Raw genomic sequence first — 19,301 nt, 5'->3', positions numbered from 1 at the left:
CTGCACCCCGCCTGCGGGTCCTGCCTCTGGACAGCGCTCCTGCCCTCACTGGCGCCAGTCACCGTGGGAGGCTCGGTGATGTCCCTGTCCCAGCACCCAGCATGTGGATGGAGTGATCACGATGTACATGGCAGAGACGTGGAAGAACTCGGAGGGAGAAGCAAAGGGGAGGAGGGAGACGTGGGGACAGGGAGGCAGGGAGACAGGAGAGGCGCTGGAGAGGGGTCGGACTGAGACCGGAGAGGGGTCGGACTGAGACCAGAGAGGGGTCGGACTGAGACGGGAGAGGGGTGGGACTGAGACGGGAGAGGGGTCGGACTGAGACCAGAAAGGGGTCGGACTGAGACCGGAGAGGGGTTGGACTGAGACCGGAGGCGAGAGGCAGAGACAGACGGGGTGGCGGGAGGGAAAACAGGGCGGGAAGAAGGGGGCAAGGTGGGGAGAGAGCGGGATGGACAAAGAAAAGGTGGGGCAGTGAGAAGGTGGAGAAAAGAGAGGAAAGGGGAGAGAAGAACTCAAGGAAGGAGGGAGGCGATGGGTGAGAGAAGTAGAGGAAACACACAGAAGCCAGAGTGGGCCCCAAACACGGGAACGCAGAAAACTAACTTGAGATATTCGGGCAACTGGGGACACTGGAACCTGCAGAGAAAAAGAACAAAAACAGCGGGGCAAGAGAAGGAAACCCATTAACCTCTGGTTACACTGCGGTTGAACACAGTGCAGGGCTGGGGGCTCGCAGGGGCAGCCCCACCGCAGCCCCTTCTGCCCCCCGGGGAGCAGATGCATCTCCCACCCAGAGCCTGGGCGGCCTCAGGGGCCTCTTTCTATGAAGGAAGTCTAGGTCCAAGCCAACCTTGTGCCCTCTGGTACCAAAGTTTGACCCTGGCTATTTCCAGATGAACTGGCAAAAGGGAAGTGTGCTTTTACAGAGAGATGAGGCATGTGTGGTGAGAAACAGAAGGGTGAGTCCACACGAGGACGTGGAGATGGGGACTGTATCACTCTTTCAGCTTTTCTGTGCGTTTGAAGCGTTTTCAGAAGAAGAGTTAAATTATGAGAGAAAATAATAAACATTTGCTGAATGAAAAAAACGAGAAGGAAACCCCCAGCCGTGGACAGTGCTGCCATCCCCGCCACCCCTTCTGGTCACCGGTTCCCTCCCAGACCACCCCTGTGCACAAAGACACCTCTCCCTGCCAGCAGCCCCGTTCCCTGATCTCAGCACCTCGGGTGACCCTCACTGTGCCCCCTCCCCACGGCCCGCCCGGAGCCACAGCCTCCTGTCCTTCTGGACCCCCATCCCTTTTAACACCACCTCTGACTTCCTGTACTCCACCCCGCCTTCTCCTCTCAGATCCCTGCTATTTACCCCGGGCCCTGAAGCCACAGGGATTCAGACCCCAGCAGGGCCTTCACACCCACTTGCTCATTCCCCACTCGCTGTGCCTCAGCCCACTGAAATGCTCCTGCCCCCAGGACCCGCCCACCACGTGCTCTCCAAGGTCCCAACTGCCGAAGCCAAAGGCCCTCCGTCTGGGTCCTCCTTGCACAGCCTTCCCCGCCTGGCCTCTGGGACACTCCTCTCCCCCGTGTTCTCTCTCCCTCTGGCTTCTCCTCCTTGGCTATCCTTCACCCATCCTTCCTCAACATTTCACCTCCTTCCCTGGCTGCCCTTCGGCCGCTCTCTTCCCCTGCCCCCTTCTCCTGGGAGAGCCCATCTATTTGCAGGCGTTGACCACTGCGTGCTCCGTGGCATGCCCCATGCCCGTGGTTCCAGCCAGGATGTTGGTGCGGAGGTCTCCCTGGACCCTCCCACTCCAATGCTCAGCCAGCAACCACAGAGGCATCCTGGGACCCCCGCCCCCATTTCCTCACCCCACATGGAATCAAGCCTGAGCCCTGCTGCTTAGGTCTCGCTCATGTCTCCCCACTGCCACCCGCCTCGTCCAGGTCCTCAGCACCTTCTCAACGGCTTGCCTCCCCAAGTTCTCCCCTTCCAATCTGCCTTCCACATGGCAAACAGAGCTATGGTTCTACAGCACAATTCTGACCCTGTTGTTGCCCTGCTGAAAACCTTTAATGCCTCCCTGGAACCCTCAAGACAAAGTCCAAACCCCTTAGCCTGGCGCGCAGGTCCCTCTGTGACCGGACCTCGGCCTAGCCCTCCAGACTCGTCTCTGGGCTCTCAACATCCTCAGCTCCAGTGCCGCAGGACACAGTGCCCGAAAGCTGCTTCCCCACATGCTACTGCCATCGAAGGGAGCTCCCTCCGCTCCCTCCCACCCCCTCTCTGCCCAACTAAGGCCCACACGGCTTGGCATCCCTCTCAGAGGAGGCTTTTCTGCCCTCCAGGCCCCAGCATTCTGGAGCTTTGATTCCTCGAAGATCTGATCACACCCGGTTGCAACAGCCTGCTAGATCAGCCTGGCTCTCTCTCTTTCAGGACACGTGCCCTTGGAACTCAGTCAGCATGTTGTCAGGGAGCCCAGGCCACAGGATGAGAGCCGAAAACCTCAGGTGGGCTCACAGCTGACTGCAGTGTCAACCACAGGACATGAGAATGAATGAGTCTCCAGAATTCTGGGGTCAGCAAACTTTTCTATAAAAGGCCAGATAGTAAATATTTTTGGCTTTGTGGACATATGGTGTCTATCATACCTATTTAGCTCTACTTTGTAGTATGAAAACAGCCACAGACAATACATAAATGAATGGGCGTGGCTGCGTTCCAATAAAACTTTATCTGCAGAAACAGGTGGTGGGCTGCATTTGGCCTTGGGCCATAGTTTGCTGACCCCTGATCTAAATGATTCTGGCTCCCGGCTTTTGAGTCTTCCGGCTGAGGGCCCAGACATTCTGGAATAGAGACAAGCTGCTCCTGCTACGCTCCCGTCTGAATTTCTGACTCATAAAGACTGTGAGAAGAGTACATAATTGTTGTTTTCAGCCATGAAGTTTTGCGGTAATTTAACGTGCAGCAATAACCAGCTCGTGTACACACAACCCCGCGTGTTATAGTTCACTCATTCATTCAGCTGCCTTGTGTTTGTTTCACAGGTGCTCAACAAGAATCCACCGTGTGCACAACCCAAGGGATGGGAGAGGAAGAAGACAGTTCCTGGCTCCACAGAGCTCTGTCACTGAGGCAATTCCAGCCCAGGGTGGGAGGCGTCATGATGGAAGGAGCATCTGGGAGCCGAGGAACGACCCCGCCCCCAGGGAAGAGGTCTGAGCTGTGTCTGCTGGGGCATAGGGAGGGAGTGACAGCTCAGGTAGAAGGAGCAGCCAGAGAGCCCCGTAACAGTGGCGGGGAAGGAAAGGCAGGCACCAAGCCCTGTGCGGGGTCTCTGTACTCGCACAGAATATCTGGGGCCAGCCACCAGAAAGGGCCAGATGTGGGCACCCCATCCCGCCACAAGTGTCTGATGGGCCATTTCCCACTAACAAACCTCTCGTGTGCAGGGGCCAGAGCGCGGGTGCAGAGGCTGGCCACCCCGGGGCTGGGATGTGGCTCTGTGTGGGTCCCGGGCCCATGCTTGGAGGGCTTGACCAAAGACGAGGTTGGGTATGAGCAGCTGCCCCCCCACCCCCAGAGGCTCCCGGGCCCTGGGGCACCTGTCCAGCTCTTGATATAGGGGTTCCTCGGTCACTTCATCAAAGTGGATGGGTACAGGGAGAAGGGCAGAAGGGAGGAACAGGAAATAGGGGCCAGGGTGAGGCCAGGGTCCCTCGGTGGAGACCGGCAGGCCTGGGCAAGGCGGGCAAGCTGGGGGAGCCACCCTACCTGGGGTCTGGTAGTTGAGCCGCCGCATCTCCACGGGGTCGGAGGAGTGGGCCAGCAAGGAGTCCTTCAGCCCAATTGACTGCTCATCCTTGGACGATGGGGAGTGGGTCCTTTTCCTGGAGAGGCGGAAGGGCGGTTGGTGAGAACCGAGGTCCAGGCGGAGAACAGAGATGCACGGCATAGCCCGCTACCACAGAGCCCCTGTGTCCACGGCTCTGCTCCTCCCACCCCAGCCTGGGGTCTCTGAGTGCAGGGGAGCCAGGACCAGAGCAGCTTCACGTGAGAGGACACAGGGTGGAGGGTGCGGAGACAGCGGGAGTTGGGGGTGGACAGAGGGCCAGCCCAGCGAGAAAGGAAGGGGCCACAGAGCCTGGTGGCTTCTTCCCGTAAAGGGCAGGTCACTGCCAGGCAGTGGCTGTTGTCCGCGAGGCCCCCACAGCTGAGGCAGCAGGAGCCACCAGGAGGAAACATGCAAACGACACATGGGATATGCAAACATCACAGAGAGCTGGGCCCCAGCTATCTGGCTCTCGGTACAAGGGTAGAGGTGCAGAGCAGCAGGGGAGGGACGGGGAAGACGTCCCACTAGCTGGGCAGAGTCCTCCCTTGCTGGCCTCGGCTCCCCGGGCTACAGGGACAGGATCAGAGACAGACTGCAGCATCCAGCTGCTGACAAGTATCCAGGGGCCGCTTCTGCTCGGTGGACACAGGTGTGCTTGGGGAAGAAACTTACACGAGTGTGCAGCACACACTTCCCCACTGCAGCCAGTGCTCTTTGCACATGGGCCAGACTCTGTCCCCTGCAGCGCTCAGGTAACCTCAGAGACCTGGGAGCCTGGGGGAAGGCTCTGGTGAGCTCAGAGTCTGTGCCCGCAGGGGAAGAGCTGGAGGTCTGTGCTTTGCCTGTGCCCGGAGAAGGGGCATCCCCTCTGCAGAGCACCAGTCGAGAGAGTGACAGAGCCTGTCCCATCGCCTGCCAAGCTGACCAGACAGCCGCAGGCCAGGAGGCTTCCGGCCCAAGCAGCGCCCCTCCCTGCTGGGCCCGCAGTGTGCATGGGGATAAGAAGTGAAGGGCGAAGCGCGTGAAGAGAGAAGGAAGGACTCCTACCTTTCTTGTTTACTAGGTCCCGAAAGACAGGCAAGGACAGGAGAAAGGAACGGTCACTGTTTCCGCCAAGCACTCAGACCCTCTCACGACATGGGGGACACTGTGGACCCATCTATGGCACCCACGTGGCATTCATGGGGAGGGGTCGCCTCTCCTGGCAGACACCAGGACCCAGAGGGCAGTGGGGGGAGGATGAATGGGTATGTGGGACCCTCCTCAGGTTCCCCACCCATGGGTCTCCAGGCCCTGAACCAGGCGAGCCTGTCCCTATTCACCCTGGGAGGAAGGAGCTAACTTCAGGAAGGAGGCACCAGGTCCAGGTCAAGGGTTGGGGTTAGGGGCAGGGAGAGATGGGGCACTGGGGACAGGAACTCGTGTGTGTAAACATGTTCAGACATACGGACCAACAAGCGTTCACCGACAGCCTTGCGCTGGGTGCTGGAAACAGGCCCAGCGATGTTCCCGTGGAAGCACCACTGGACAGTGGGGGACAGTGTGGGGAAGGGGTGGGAGGGGACCGGCAGAGCCTCGTGGGCACCAGAGCCTGGAAAGGAGTCTTGAAGGATGAGATGGCAGTTGCCCGGGCAGGGGTAAGGAGAGCTGCAGAGTGGAGGGGCTCAGCCCGGGCTGGCCGGGAACTGCACTGGTTCAGTGACGATGTCGGGTTGGCGGCAGGGGCCAGACCAACCAGGCATTTGTTGGACTTCAGGCTACAGAGATCGGGCTATAAAACTCTTTAGTTAAAACTGAGAAGTGTTAAGCTGAGGGTGACAAAGTAAACCTTTGGAAACACCTTTCAGGCTGGGAGGAGGATGGAGAGGAAGGGGAGACTCCAAGATCAGAAGACCGCAGCTACCCGAGAGAGGACTGAGGCATGCCGTGTGCACGTGCATTACCTCGTGGGGAGCCCACGGTGGGGAGGGGGGAGCAGGTCCAGTGATATCCAGGGCAGGACTCACGGGCGACTGGGTGGAGGGAGAGGGAGGAGGGGAGAGGGTGACACTCCAGGTTTCCGGTTGGTGACTTGGTGGATGGGCCCGTCCCCTGTGATAGGGACCCTGGGGGAGGGCTGTGGGAAGGGTCAAGACACCCTGAGTCTGGGACAGCTGCAGATGCTATGGTCACAGCAGGCACTGAATAAATGTCTGCCAAGTAAATGTCCACGGGCACATGGCCCTGGAGCTGGGCCTGGACCTCTCAAGGCCTGAGCAGGAGAGACAGGCAGGGAGTCATCTAGGGATGGTGGCAGAGGGGGTGCTGAAGGTAGGAGACCAGGAGAAGGCCGTGTCTTGAAGCTGAGAGACAGACAGGCTCACATCCACTGACACACAGAGACGGACAGACAGACATGCCCGGGGACGCACATGAACAAGCCCTCTGTGAAGTTGCGGCTGCTCATCACACCTGGGCCACACCCATGGGTGTGCACACGCACTGCTTCTGCTCTCCTGGCTTCCCACCGAGCCCAGGGGTGCACCCTGGGGTGCAGGCCAGTGTGGCTGCCGCAGGCCTGTATGCACCCGGCCAAGGAGCGCCTGAGAGTGCAAGGGCAGGTGGCCGCGCACCGGAGCACTCACCTCTTGAACAGGAGAATGGCGATGACAATGAGGATGATGAGGATGACTGCCAGGACGGGGCCCGTCACCCACAGCATCTCGGGCTCCTCCTGCTGCTGGGCTGGTGTCACCTGGACCACGATCTCATCGGAGTAGGGGCTGGAGGCATAGCGCTTCTGTGGCCCAGTGGAGGAACAGCACAGGTGGTGAGCCCGGGGTGAGATCTCCCACCCTCTGCCCCGCAGACCTGGAGAAAGGGCTCTGGGCCTGGTCTCCCATAACTAAGAGGCTGACCTGGGCCTGGTCAGCTGACTGGGACCCTAGGGTTAGGTCGGGTCTGGCGTTCTGGGTCCTAGGGGTTAGTGCCTTGAGACCCCAGTGCAGGTCTGGGGCCTCTGGGGTGTTTGAGACTGGCCTGGGGGGTGTCTGGTCAGGCCTTGGGTCTTAAGCAGACCTGGTCCACGGGTTCCTTCAGGGAGGCGAGCACAAAGCACTGGTAGCTCAGGTCTGGAGACAGCGGCCGGTTGTAGAAGCCCCGGTAGCTCTTCTTGTCCCCCAGGGTGAAAGTCTCAGGGAGCACATCCACCTGAGCGGCCACGTATGGCTTCAGCCGCTCTGCCTGCCGCCGCTGCCGCCGCTCCCCACCGCCCTGCTCGATGGCCTCCAGAAGCTGACAGAGCAGAGCACGGGAGTCACGCAGGGGCCTTGGAGCACACGCTCCTGGGCCCGGGGCCTGGGACATAAACCCCCTGGGCTGAGGCTAGGCTCACCTTCCGTGTAAGGGGCTCAAGCCTGGCCTGACTCACTGTCCTCGTAGAATCATGCTGAATGCCAGACACGGCAATGCCACTCCTCCTAGCCAACCCGGTAAGAAGGGGCCCTCTGGGTAACCTGCCCCAGCCTAACCAGAGAGGGCTGGCTGCACACCACTGCGAGAAGAGGATGGCAGATTCCAAACGTGCTGGGGCTCCACTCTAGCCCCTCTGCAGCCTCCAGACCCTGCGGACTCCGAAGCTTACAGGGCCCAGAATTCTCTAGATCTGAGAGATGTCTCTGCCACTTCCCACCCCAGGGGATTCTCCACAAACCCCTTTGGAGAAGTCTCTGTAAGCCCTCCAGGAGTTCTCTGAAAGCGCCCAGGGGCTAGCTCAGAGTCTGTCTCCCTAGAGATGAGGGCAGGCTGCCAATCAGAGAGTGACTCCAGTCTCGGGGGGGTCCCTGGGGCCACAGCCAACCACCTCAATGGGACTGTCATCAGTGCTACCCTTTCTGGTCCCCAGGCACCTCGTCCAGCTCCAGCTCCTCGGGCGTGCTCCATCGCGGCGCCAGCATGCTCCCTCCTACACGGTCAATGGGCACCACCATGATGTAGAACCACCTGGGCAGGCAGAGGGCGGGGAATCAGGACCATCATCGCCTGTGCTCGCGTGGCCAGCCCTGCCCTCCTCCCCTGAGGCCTCGTCTGCACACCTGACGAGCGAGGGGTCCTGCACGTGGGGCATGGAGAGCGTGAAGCGGCCATCCTCTATGTAGGCAGAGGCAGGCAGCGGCTTGTGAGGCAGGAGGTCGGGGGCTGTGCGAATGGACACGAGATGCTGCAGGCCCCCCGCACTGCTGCCACGGTTCATCAGCACGAATGAGTACTCTGTGTTCGGCTGCAGGTCTGCGATCAGCTTCCGCATGGAATGCCCATCCACCTCCACACTCTGCCCGTTGTACAGAATCTGCGTGGGACGGGGGCAGGCAGCACGTTTGAGTGAGGCTTCCCATCACGGGCCTCCAGGGCAGAGCATGCGCCCACGCCCAACTGGGATCTGGCATCACAAACACACACGCACAGGCTGGGACTGCAATGAGGGACTGCAGGACTGTGTGTGTGCCAGGTGCAGCTGACTTCACCCACCTTGAAGGGTACAGCTGACTTGTAGGAGTCAGGGACCTCCCAGCTGAGCAGCACAGATGTCTTCATTGCAGCCTCCACACGGAAGTTCTTGGCAAACACTGTTGGGATATAAGGAGGGAGTCAGCTCTGGCTGCGTAGCTGGGGTGAATGGGCCTGAAGGTTTCCCTGCCAGGAAGAGACGCGGCGCGGGGGCCCAGGGGGTGAGGAAAGGCTGCAGAGGACCAAGCACCCCTCACTCCCGCCAGCTTCAATTGCACACAGTTCAGCTCCCAGCCCCGGCTCTTCCTCGCAGTGAGTACCGAGTGGGGTAGATGCCACCGGACCCATGGTCAGGATCTCCAGAAGTGCTTGGGTGAAGCTGGAGCTTACAGACACCAGGTCAGAGTGACCACAGGTCAGTGGGACTCAGTCAGTAGAAGCATGTGGCCGCACACCAGAGCACAGTGGGCTGTGTTCACTAGGGGTCAGGGGGTCGTGGCCCCAAGAGATTAGTGTTGCATACCCAAGAGTGGTGATGCAGTCAAAAGAGATCAGTGGGTCAAGGTCACGAGAGATTGGAGAGTCACACAGCAGAGGTCAGGGGTCACACACCGAGAATGCGGTACCCCTTCACTAGAGGTTAGTGGTCATGGACATGAGAGATTGGAGTGTCACACACCAGAGGTTGGTGGATCACAGTTGCCAGAGGTCAGTGGGTCAAGGAGAGCAGAGGTCCCCAGGCGCAGCCACGTGCCCGCAGCACACACCTTGCTCCATGGGCATGGTCCGGGACTGGATGCTGGGGCTGAGCGGGCCGGCGCCTTTGCTGGTGTGTGCACGGACCTTGACGTCGTAAGTGGTGTCTGGCTTGAGGCCGGAGAGCGTCAGGTGGGTGTCGGCAGTGATGTTCTGCAGCTCCTGCTGGCTGTTGATGTCACGGTACACCACGGTATAGTTGGTGATGCGCCCGTTCCTCTCCGCCAGCACCGGGGGGTCCCAGGTCAGTTCCGTGGTAGATGTGGTCAGCCCTATCACACGCAGGTTTTGGGGGAAACCACTGGGAGCATCCTCGGGGGTCGTGATCTCCTTCTCGAACTCCTCGCCCGGGCCGGCCCGGTTCTTGGCAGCAAGCCGGAAGATGTAGGTGGCCCCTCTGTGCAGGCCAGTGACCGTAAAGTGCTGGTCATCCTTGCCAAAATCGATGGTGTTGGGCCGCGCCTCGTCGGCCCGGTGGTACTGCAGCCGGTAGCCCAGCAGCTCCCCAGGCAGCTCCTTGGGTGGGTGCCACTGGAGCAGCGCGGTGTTCATGGCCGTGGTGCTGACCATCATGGTGGGCCGGCCTGGGACTGAACAACCACGCACTGGGCTCTGGCCCTGCCCCCCCCCGGCCCCCCCCTCAGCTCTGTCCCCGACCCCTCACTCACCTGCTCCTGTGGTCGTGACAATTTTGGGCTTGCTGCGGGCACCATCCCCCTTGGTGGTGTAGGCGGCGACAGTAATGGAGTAGGTGGTCTCCGGGGTCAGGCTGCTGATGGTGGTTTCCTAAGGCAGGAGGAAGGGCCCATTCCCATCACAGCAGAGCAAGGAGGGACCAGAGCAGGCCAGCCACCTCAGGACTTTAGCCGGTGGGGCCCCCCAGGGCACACAGGGCCAGAGGTCCCCGGAGAGGGGGCTGTGAGCTGCTGGACTCTACAGAAGGCAGGACAGGCAGGTGGATGTGTGCCCAGGAGGACCCAGCCCATCCCGGGAGCAGCAAGCCTAAGGCAGACAGTCTGCTCATTCTTCCTTTCAGACAAGAACAAAGTGCCACACTGTTCCTTCACTCCACTGTACTATGAATGACACCTCGTGAGGTCTGGGCGCATGTGACACACAGAGCACACAGCCTCGCATGCACAGAGCCTTGCGTGGCTCTTGGCACACACACGTATGCAGCCGATGGCTCCTCCTGCACCAGCAGGCGCAGGGCCACCTGTAGATACTAACGCATGTGCACGCACACCACAGAGCGAGGTGGAGGGGTGGGCCAGCGCGCCACCCTGCAGGACCAAGTCGGCACCCCTCCTGCCCCCCTCTAGGCACTGGCTCTGTGAGCACCTTATGCCCTGCAATGCTTCCTGAGCCAGGGAGGAGAGACGAGGAGGACAGAGAAACCCCACCCTGGGGAGCACACTGTCCCCAGCGATGCCTGCGAAGTCAGCCAGGGCAGTGTCCCCCTGCCTTGGCAGGCCTTGCCCACATGCCCATCTCCAGCCAAGGCATCATTTCTGGACATGCCGAGAAACACCACGGGAGGCCAAGCCACACCACACAGAGGGAAAAGTGGGAAAAAGGGAGGGGACCGCCGCGCAGTGGGAACAGAGCTGTCACCACCAACCCTGGTGTCCCTCCAGCTCTGAGCCTCGGGTGGGGCCACTGCAGCCGCCACCAACCTCTCGCAGGCCCCCTCCTGCCCTGGCTGGAGGGTTTCCCAGGGCTGGGGCTCCAGAAGGCACCGATGCCGGAACCCGGCCCCCAGACTCCCTTCCCAGCCTGGGCCTGGAGCAGGTGATTTTTCACTCCAGGGATCAATAAGGCCTAACGATCAGGATCGGATTTAACTCCATTCCATCCGGCGAGAGCAGGGGCCAGGCCCTGGTCGATCTTGAACACGGGCCTGAAATTGCCGCTCGACAGGTGAGAAGTAAGGATTAGAGGAAATGCCAACCACTGCTCAGCTCGGGGCTCGTGCCTAAGCACCAGTTTTCTCTGGACATGGCTGGTGCCCTGTGGATCTTGGCGGCTCAGGCTGGGAGGAAAGGTGGGGGAGGGGGAGTGTCCCATGAGCCCAGACTGACCCAGGTCTTGCCCGCGCTCGCACACCTCTTACTTACATAGTCCTCGGACTCCTCTGGCCGCCACTGACCGCGGGAGAGGGAGAGAAAGGGAGACAGGATGTGAAGGACTCTGGCTCTGAGGGGGCCTGGCCAGGGAGGGCAGATGGCGGGCACGGGCCTCTGAAGTGCCCCGGGGGGTGGCAACCCAGGACCACTCCCCATCCAAAGATCCCAGCCCCTGCCTCACGAGCCCAAATGTGTGTGAGCCCAACTGTGGGCACCAGGGCTGAGGAGGTGAGACCTGGAGAGCGGAGGGCCAGATCGAGAGGGCTCCCTGACACTGAGGGGGTCGGAGGGCGCCACCTGGAGGTACGTCGAGGGAAAGGCTGCCAGACTTGAGGGGTGGGCTCCACAGCTCAGGCAGGGGGGAGAGAAGACGCCGAGGGCAGAACACCTGGTTTGCCGGGGCCAGTCCTGGCCTAGGCTTGCCGACCTGGTATGATTATTTTTTTTTTTTAATACAGCGTTGTTATTAATTAATTAATTTATCTTTATGGCTGTGTTGGGTCTTCGTTTCTGTACGAGGGCTTTCTCCAGTTGCGGCAAGCGGGGGCCACTCTTCATCGCGATGCACGGGCCTCTCACTATCGCGGCCTCTCTTGTTGCGGAGCACAGGCTCCAGACGCGCAGGCTCAGTAATTGTGGCTCACGGGCCCAGTTGCTCCGTGGCATGTGGGATCTTCCCAGACCAGGGCTCGAACCCGTGTGCCCTGCATTGGCAGGCAGATTCTCAACCACTGCGCCACCAGGGAAGCCCTGGTATGATTATTCACAATGTCCCCTTTCACTCTCAAAAGTATCCCAGTTGGGAAGACAGATTAGCCAGTGGCCCTAGGCAAGGAGGGTTGCCCTAGGAACAGCAGGAGCTATACTGTGGCTGGAAGGGGCCCAGGCAGGCTGGCCAGCAAGATGATAAGGGCCGTGAGTGCCAAGCTCAGAGCCTGGACCCTGCCCCACAGGCACAGGGGAAGCCCTCGGACCCCTGTTCCTTCCTGGGATGCCTGAAAATCAAGGTAGGAAGGCATATTTCTGGGCTGGCACTGCTGCTCATTCTTGGTACATTCTTCTTTAGGCCGTGGTGCCTGTAGGTTTACTAGCTGGACAGGTAGAGGGAGGGAGGTTCTGTGGCACTGGAGGGCTGGCGGCTGGCAGCTGTCCAGCACAGCACAGGGAGATGGTCCACGCCATCCCCAGGATAGACGTGCCATGGGGTCCTCCAACCCAGCGACCCTCACGGTGTTGGTCAGATCTCTGTCCAATGGCCCCAGTGCCTCTGTTCTGGGAAGCTCTCTTGTAAAGTCCTTGCGAGGAGTGTGGGACAAGATACGGGAGGAGGCCATCAACCGTCCCTCCTGGCCACAGCCACTTTCTAGGGTGTGGCTGGGCCCGGCGCTGCTCTAGGTTCCTTGCCTGGGGCATCCTGCGATGTCCAAGCCAGGCCTGGGAATGGAGGTGCTCACGAGGAGGAGAGTGAGAGAGAAGAAGGGAAAGACAGAGGCTGAAGCAAAACAGAGGGAGAGAGGATGGAAGGGATTAGAGGCCAGGAAAGAGAAGAGAATGAGAGACAAAAACACACTCAGGGAGAGGGAGAGACAGAAACAGAGAGAGGAAGGAAAAACAGACCATGGGAAAGGGACAAAATGAATGGATAAAGAAGATGTGGCACATATATACAATGGAGTATTACTCAGCCATATAAAGAAACGAAATCGAGTTATCTGTAGTGAGGTGGATGGACCTAAAGTCTGTCATACAGAGTGAAGTAAGTCAGAAAGACAAAAACAAATACTGTACGCTAATGCATATATACGGAATCTAAAAAAAAAAAAAATGGTACTGATGAACCTAGTGGCAGGGCAGGAATAAAGACGTAGACATAAATAATGGACTTGAGGACACGGGGTGAGGGGGGAAGGGGGACCTGGGGCAAAGTGAGAGTAGCATCGACATATATACACTATCAAATGTAAAACAGCTAGCTAGTGGGAAGCAGCCGGATAGCACAGGGAGATCAGCTCGGTGCTTTGTGTCCACCTAGAGGGGTGGGATAGGGAGGGTGGGAGGGAGGCTCAAGAGGGAGGGGATATGGAGACATATGTACGCATATGGCTGATTCACTTTGTTGTACAACAGAAACTAACACAGCGTTGTGAAGCAACTAAACTCCAATAAAGATGTATTAAAAAAAAAAAAAGGAGACGGGAGGTGGAGTCAGAGACCTGGAGAAAGAGACAAACTTGAGATGGAGACACACATGAAAGGAGACAGGTCTGGCCACACAGCAGTGGAGGGCACGCACCGCATGGTTCTTTCAGAACTGACGGGGCCTGGACTGAGCAGATGGTGCTGTGGGGAAGGACAGGCTGCGGTGTCCTTGACCAGGTGCTCGGGGGACAGCTGGGCCCTGTGGCCTGGCTGGGGACCGGGCCCCATCTGCTCTTCTCCTAGCTTGGAGCAGAACAATCCAGTCCCGGCGGGGCTGCAAGGGCAGGCCCTCCGCCTTCACTCGGCTTCCCTGGAGCCCGGGCTCATGTTTACCTCCTGTCACAGGTTGTCTGTGGCCAAGAGGACAGTGTCCCTCATCCTATGGCCCAGCTCCCTCCAAACCACTTAGGACCAGAAGGGGGCACCCGAAGTGAAGTGGCTTCTTTGGAACCCCACTGGCTGCAGCTGTGCTGCTGGCCCCCTGGGGCAGGAGGGGCCAGAGGGAGCTCATTCCCAGGATGTTTCTGGGTGGGTGTGTCCGCTGAGACTCCAGGAAGAGCCCTCAACCTGCCCCAGGAATGCAGGAGGGTCCAAAAGCCCACCTCCTCCACCCCATTCCCTCAGCACCAGGCAGGCCGGAGGAGGAAGAGGGCGCCCTCTTGGCAGTGGGCTGAGCCCAGCTGGAGAGACAAAGGCCCTCGTCTGCCTGTGGGTAAGTCCACCTCTAAGCGCAGCACGGAGAACACAGGATACGTGCTTGCACCTCTGATCCCAGCCCAGGTGGGGTGAAAAGCTGGACAGGGAGGGTGTGTGGGTTCTGCGGGGGAATTGGGCTCTACCCCGCCACGGCCCTGATTCTGGATGGAAAGCCCCTGAGCACAGACACACCAGGCACTGTGAATCTTCAGGAGAATATTTTGGGAGGTAACTCGTGGTAGCAATTACAGCCCTTTCCCAGGAATCCTGAGACCAGACTTCTTATCTGAGCTCGGCCACCCCTTACTGGGAAATTCAGGCCCCCTCGCCTAACCTCCCAGTACCCCAGGTTTTCCATCTGGGTAGCCAACCAGTGCTGAGAATAGCCCAGGGACTTCACCCCAAGCTCACGGGCAAAATCATCATCCTCTGAGGACAAAGGGCACAGAGTGAGGTGTGACACTGGGCGCAGGCCCAGCCCTTGAGAGCAAACATCAGGGGCTGTGCCATCCCCCTGCGTGCCAGGCACGGAGCAACACCCCAGCCCGGCCACTCACAGAACTCTGCAATGCCAAGGGCCATGTGGGGGTGAGATGACCACCCGGCTGGGGGAGGAGGGCTGCCGAGGAGGAGAGCACATCTCGACAGCCCAGCCTAACAGCGAATGCACTTTCCGAAAACCACAAAGGAGGGCCTGAGGGGGCTGAGGCCTGGGTCTGTGTGGACAGTGCTCCTCACTGCTAGTGCTGGTGGCTGAGCCACAGAGGTGACTGCCAGGCTGGGACTGTCACCAGGGCAGATGGGGCTGGCCGAGCCTGGACTGGCACAGCTCAGGCAGACCTAAGACGAGAGGAGGGAGTGTTCCTGGCACCTGGCCCTCACCTCCTGGTCTCAGCGCTTTCCTAGCCCGATACAGCAGGATGTCTTGGTGTCACAGTCCCTCTGAGAGCAGGTAGGGGAGGGGAGCAAACCTGGGCTCCAAAGAGGAAGTGGAATATGCTGGTCTCGCCCACCCACCCACCTCCCAGTGTCACACCTGGGCCTCGGCCAGCATGACGTCCTGGATGATGGGTGGGCCGCGGGGCTCGCCATTCTCTAGCCGCACATAGGTGACCTGGTAGCCGCGGATCTGACCGTGCTGCTTGCTGGGGACGGGCAGCTTCCAGGAGACGCGCACGGCAGTGGAGTTCAGCGGCTCCACCTCCACCTTCCGTGGCGGCCCGCTGGGCACTGGGGACCAGGTGGAGAAGGAAGTTAGGTGCGTGGTATGGATCCGGGCTCAGGCGGGCACAGCATGCTCCAGGGCCTTGCCTTCGCACCCCACTGCCCCAGGAAAGGCCCTGATGCAGTTTCCTTAGACTGTCTGCCCTGGAGAAGAACGTGGAGGGCTCCCTCTGCCTGGCATGGGGAAGAGCCCGGGACCCTGCGACCCCTGTGGCCCAGGGCTGCCTCACTTGGTGGGGAGGGCAGAGGTGGGGAACAGGTGGAGGCGGGGCACCAGGCCTTCGGCCACCCCAAGTCAGCACAACCTGGCCTATCTCCTGGGCCCCACATCACGCCAACGTCTAGTGAGGCAGAGCCTCAGTGATTCTCCTGAGTGATTCTACTAGCCTCCCCAGTCCTCCTCCTTTCAAATCTTGGGTGGGCTGCCTCTTCGGCCTTAGCCTTTTAAGGCTCCAGCTGCCTTGAGGAAGCCCCGAAGCTGGGATTTGAGCACAGGCTGTCCCACAAGCTACATCTCCCCAGTTGGGGCCATTAAGCCTGCACTGGGAAGACAGCAAGTCCTTCTGGGCTTGCGGGAGGCCAAGGCCCTGGGAGCCCGGCGCGGGGGTCCAGGCGGCACGGCGGCCCCCGCCCCCGCTTGCCCTGGGCGCTGCCTACCGTCCTCGTCGGTGCGCACCAGCACCGGGCTGCTCTCGGGGCCGGGGCCCACGTCCGTGTGCGCCCGCACCCACACCCGGTACTCCGTCCACTTCTCCAGGCCCACCAGGTCCCAGCTGGAGTGCTCGCGGCCGATGCCGTCCACCACGTGCCGCTCGCGGTCCTCGCCATCCACCGCCTCGTAGGCCACCGAGTACTGGGTGATAACGCCGTTGCGGCTGTCGGCTGGCGGTGGGACCCAACTTACCCGGACCGTGGTGGAGCCCACGCTCACGCACGTCACCTTCTGGGGAGGGGCGGAGGGGGCTGGGGAAGACAAATGGGGGGAAGCAGGCAGATGGAGGGTGGGGGTCAGAGGCATGGCGACCAGTCACAGAGGACGGGAAACTCACCCAGGCAGGCTACTCCCCAGGTGCGTCATGGTTATCCCAGGGCCCCTCCAGGCAGGCTACCGCCACTGCCACCAGACAGCCCGGCTCCCTCTGGACCACAGGCTCTTCTTTCTCTCTCTCTCTCTCTCTCACACACACACACACACACACACACACAGAGCTCTAACACAGCGCCTCACACACATACACTGTCTCACACACAACGCACAGGGCATCAGACACACACAAGCACAGGGCCACGCCACCGTCACTCCTGGTCACACCCACAACAACACACGGAGACCCTCCCCAGCTACTGTGCTCACAGTTCTCTCTCTTCTCAGGACAAGTGACCTGATGGCTCTTCTGGTGCGAGGCTGCCTCGACAGGGTGTCTGCGGCTGAGCCACAGGAAACCGCAGGGACTGGAGGCCCCCAGGCAGTTTGGAGGGAAAGTGCCCATCGGAGGGGCTCTCACTCATCAGGCTCCTTGGGTGTTAGGAGGTGGGTCTGTGCCCTCCTCGTTCCCAGTGATGTTTCCGGCTCCTATTCCCACTGAGGACTCTGCTGCCATCACTTGGGCTTTCTCATCTTGAGTTCTGCCACCACCTCCTGCTCAGGTGACTCCAGCAGCCCCTCGATCCACTGGCTCCCAAGCCCCTCATCTTCAGAGCTTTCTCCTCCCCTGCGCTGCTGTGGTCCTGCCCCAGATGCTGCCACTCTCTCTAAAACTGTGGCCTCCAATACCCCCTCGCAGGCCCTCACCTCTTGGCCCAGCTCAGCTGCTCAGGGCCCCCAGCACTGCACCTGCTCCTCACCCCCGGGGACCTCACCCATTGACCTACCTCCTTACTGCCCTCGATACTCAGCTTAGAACCTCACCACTCTTACCAACACCCCAAATTCCCCTCTCTGAGCTCCTGCCCAGCCCGTCCCAAGCTCTGAAGGAACCCACCCCCCATCTCCTCCAAGGTGGCATGGGGGTGGGCAGAAAAAGCCACCAAGGCAGGTTGGCACTCTGTGAGCGCCCCATGGCCTCCCCCGGGCCGTCCATGCTGCCGGCCGGTCTCTGCTCTCTGCCCGGCTCCCTCTGCCACTTAATACAAAACACCTTCCACCTCCTCCACGCTCCTCAAACCTCCAGCTCCCGTCGCCTCCCTTCCTCTCAGCAAATGACCCCATCTCCTACTTTGCAGAGAAAACCGAAGCCTCCCAACAGCAGCTTCTCCGTCTCTTGCTACCAAACCCACCAGCCTGCATCGGCTCCGAGTCTCTCCTTCCCTCCTCTGGGAAGGGAGAGGGGTGCCCTCCTGTCCAAGGCCAATCTCTCCCATCGCCTGTGCTCTGCCCTCTTCCCCACCCCCTGAGCCTCCAACTGTCTTTCTCTTTTCCATATTTTTTACTTCTCCTCATTGACACATTCCCAACAGCATTTAAATATGCTCAAGATTTCCCCATCTTAAAAGACACATCCCATCCTCAGCCCCAGAGCTTGCCCCCGCTACTGCACCAGCTACAGTGTCCCCTTCCCCCAGCTAAGCTCTCTGTCTCTACTTCCTCACCTCTCATACACGCCTCGTGGAACTCCAATCAGCTTCGGCCCCTCACGCCAGGTCCACCCCTCCACATTACTAGACCTAGAGGACACGCCTGCGTCCCTCTGGCCCTGATCACTCAGCAGCAGCATCTGGTCTCCTTCTTGAAACCCTCTTCTTCCAACCTCCAAGACTCCCCTCTCCTGGATTTCCTCCCGTCTCTGGTCCTCCTTCTCACAGCCCACCTCCAGCCCCGGGCCTGGATTCCAGCAGCCTGCCAAGCATCAGCATCTGGATGGCACACAGCATCCTGAGCTTGGGGGCCTTGGAACCATGTGTGCCCCTTGCACCTGCTTCTGTCCTGTTTCCTGTCCTAGGGAGTGGCACCGCTCTCCTCCCAAGTCTCCACACCACGTACAAGGCTTCACCCAACGTGTCCCTCTCTCTCTCAGTCTCCTACACCTAACCCATCCCCAAGTCTGGCCAGCGGCATCCCAGACAGCTTTCAAATCCACCCCACCACCTCACCTGAGCCGCCGTCTCTTGCCTAGACTGATGCACAGCCTCTTCACTGGTCTCCGGTGTCCTGTCGGGCTGGCCCGTGCGTTTGCACGCGGTAGGCAGGCAGCCCTCCTGCCTGTCCTCTGTCCCCGAGGCCCTGAATGCTGTGGTCTGGCGGCTGCTCCAGCCACACTGGCCAGCTGCTCGTCCCTGACCACAACCAAGTGCCTTCCTGTTTCTTGGTCTTTTGCACCTGCTGACCCCTTGCCTGGGGCCTCTGTGTCACCCAAGGAAGCCCTCCTCGACCCCTCAAATCAGATGAGGTTCCCGTCACATCATCTCTCCGCTGTCTCCTCTGCAGCACTTTACACAAATATAATTAAAAGCTCATTTGGATAACTGTGGGTTTAATATCTGTCTTCCCCACTAGACTAGGACCCCCTTGGGCAGAGGCTGTGTCAGGGTTGTGCTGCTGGCCCTGCAGTGTGCATGGGCCCCTAACAGGAGCATGGCAGGTGCTTATGGAATGAATCTATGAACGTCGGGTCACACATGGCACATTCACACAGTCCCATGTGACATGGACAGCCTCAGAAGACCATCACATGTCATCACATGTGCTCACTGTCTCAACGCCATGATCCCAACCAGCCACTCACGCATGGTCCCGTTATCACATTCAGCCTCACAGACAGTGGCCCACTGTGGCCACGTGACCAGACAGCCTGTGGGCTCACGGTCTGTCACTGGGACAGCTGCAGAGACCCCAGACACCCCGAGACACACTCGCTGGATCCCAGTCCTAAGAACAGCCACACAGACCCGATCAGTGACATACACGTTCAGGTGCTGCACAGCTAGCTGCTCGAACGTGCACATGCTCACGGCATCAGAGTCTCACTCACGC

General features: G+C 60.0%; 1 protein-coding gene across 1 annotated transcript in view; it reads right to left on the bottom strand.

Annotated features, from left to right (window-relative positions):
• Positions 1–19,301, bottom strand: part of PTPRF (protein tyrosine phosphatase receptor type F) — an 86,020-nt gene that overhangs the window by 9,074 nt on the left and 57,645 nt on the right. Inside the window, exons 12-21 of the mRNA XM_068539705.1 lie at positions 15,989–16,294; positions 15,144–15,337; positions 9,755–9,872; positions 9,098–9,676; positions 8,352–8,449; positions 7,919–8,172; positions 7,733–7,826; positions 6,903–7,118; positions 6,470–6,624; positions 3,785–3,900 (exon numbers count right to left, since the gene is read on the bottom strand). Coding sequence (XP_068395806.1) covers positions 3,785–3,900; positions 6,470–6,624; positions 6,903–7,118; positions 7,733–7,826; positions 7,919–8,172; positions 8,352–8,449; positions 9,098–9,676; positions 9,755–9,872; positions 15,144–15,337; positions 15,989–16,294 — 2,130 coding nt within the window. The remainder of the gene's footprint in view (positions 1–3,784; positions 3,901–6,469; positions 6,625–6,902; positions 7,119–7,732; positions 7,827–7,918; positions 8,173–8,351; positions 8,450–9,097; positions 9,677–9,754; positions 9,873–15,143; positions 15,338–15,988; positions 16,295–19,301) is intronic.

Source organism: Eschrichtius robustus, chromosome 3 (genome assembly GCF_028021215.1).
Source record: "Eschrichtius robustus isolate mEscRob2 chromosome 3, mEscRob2.pri, whole genome shotgun sequence".
Classification (NCBI taxonomy): Eukaryota; Metazoa; Chordata; class Mammalia; order Artiodactyla; family Eschrichtiidae; genus Eschrichtius; species Eschrichtius robustus.
This window is presented reverse-complemented; position numbering and strand designations above follow the sequence as displayed.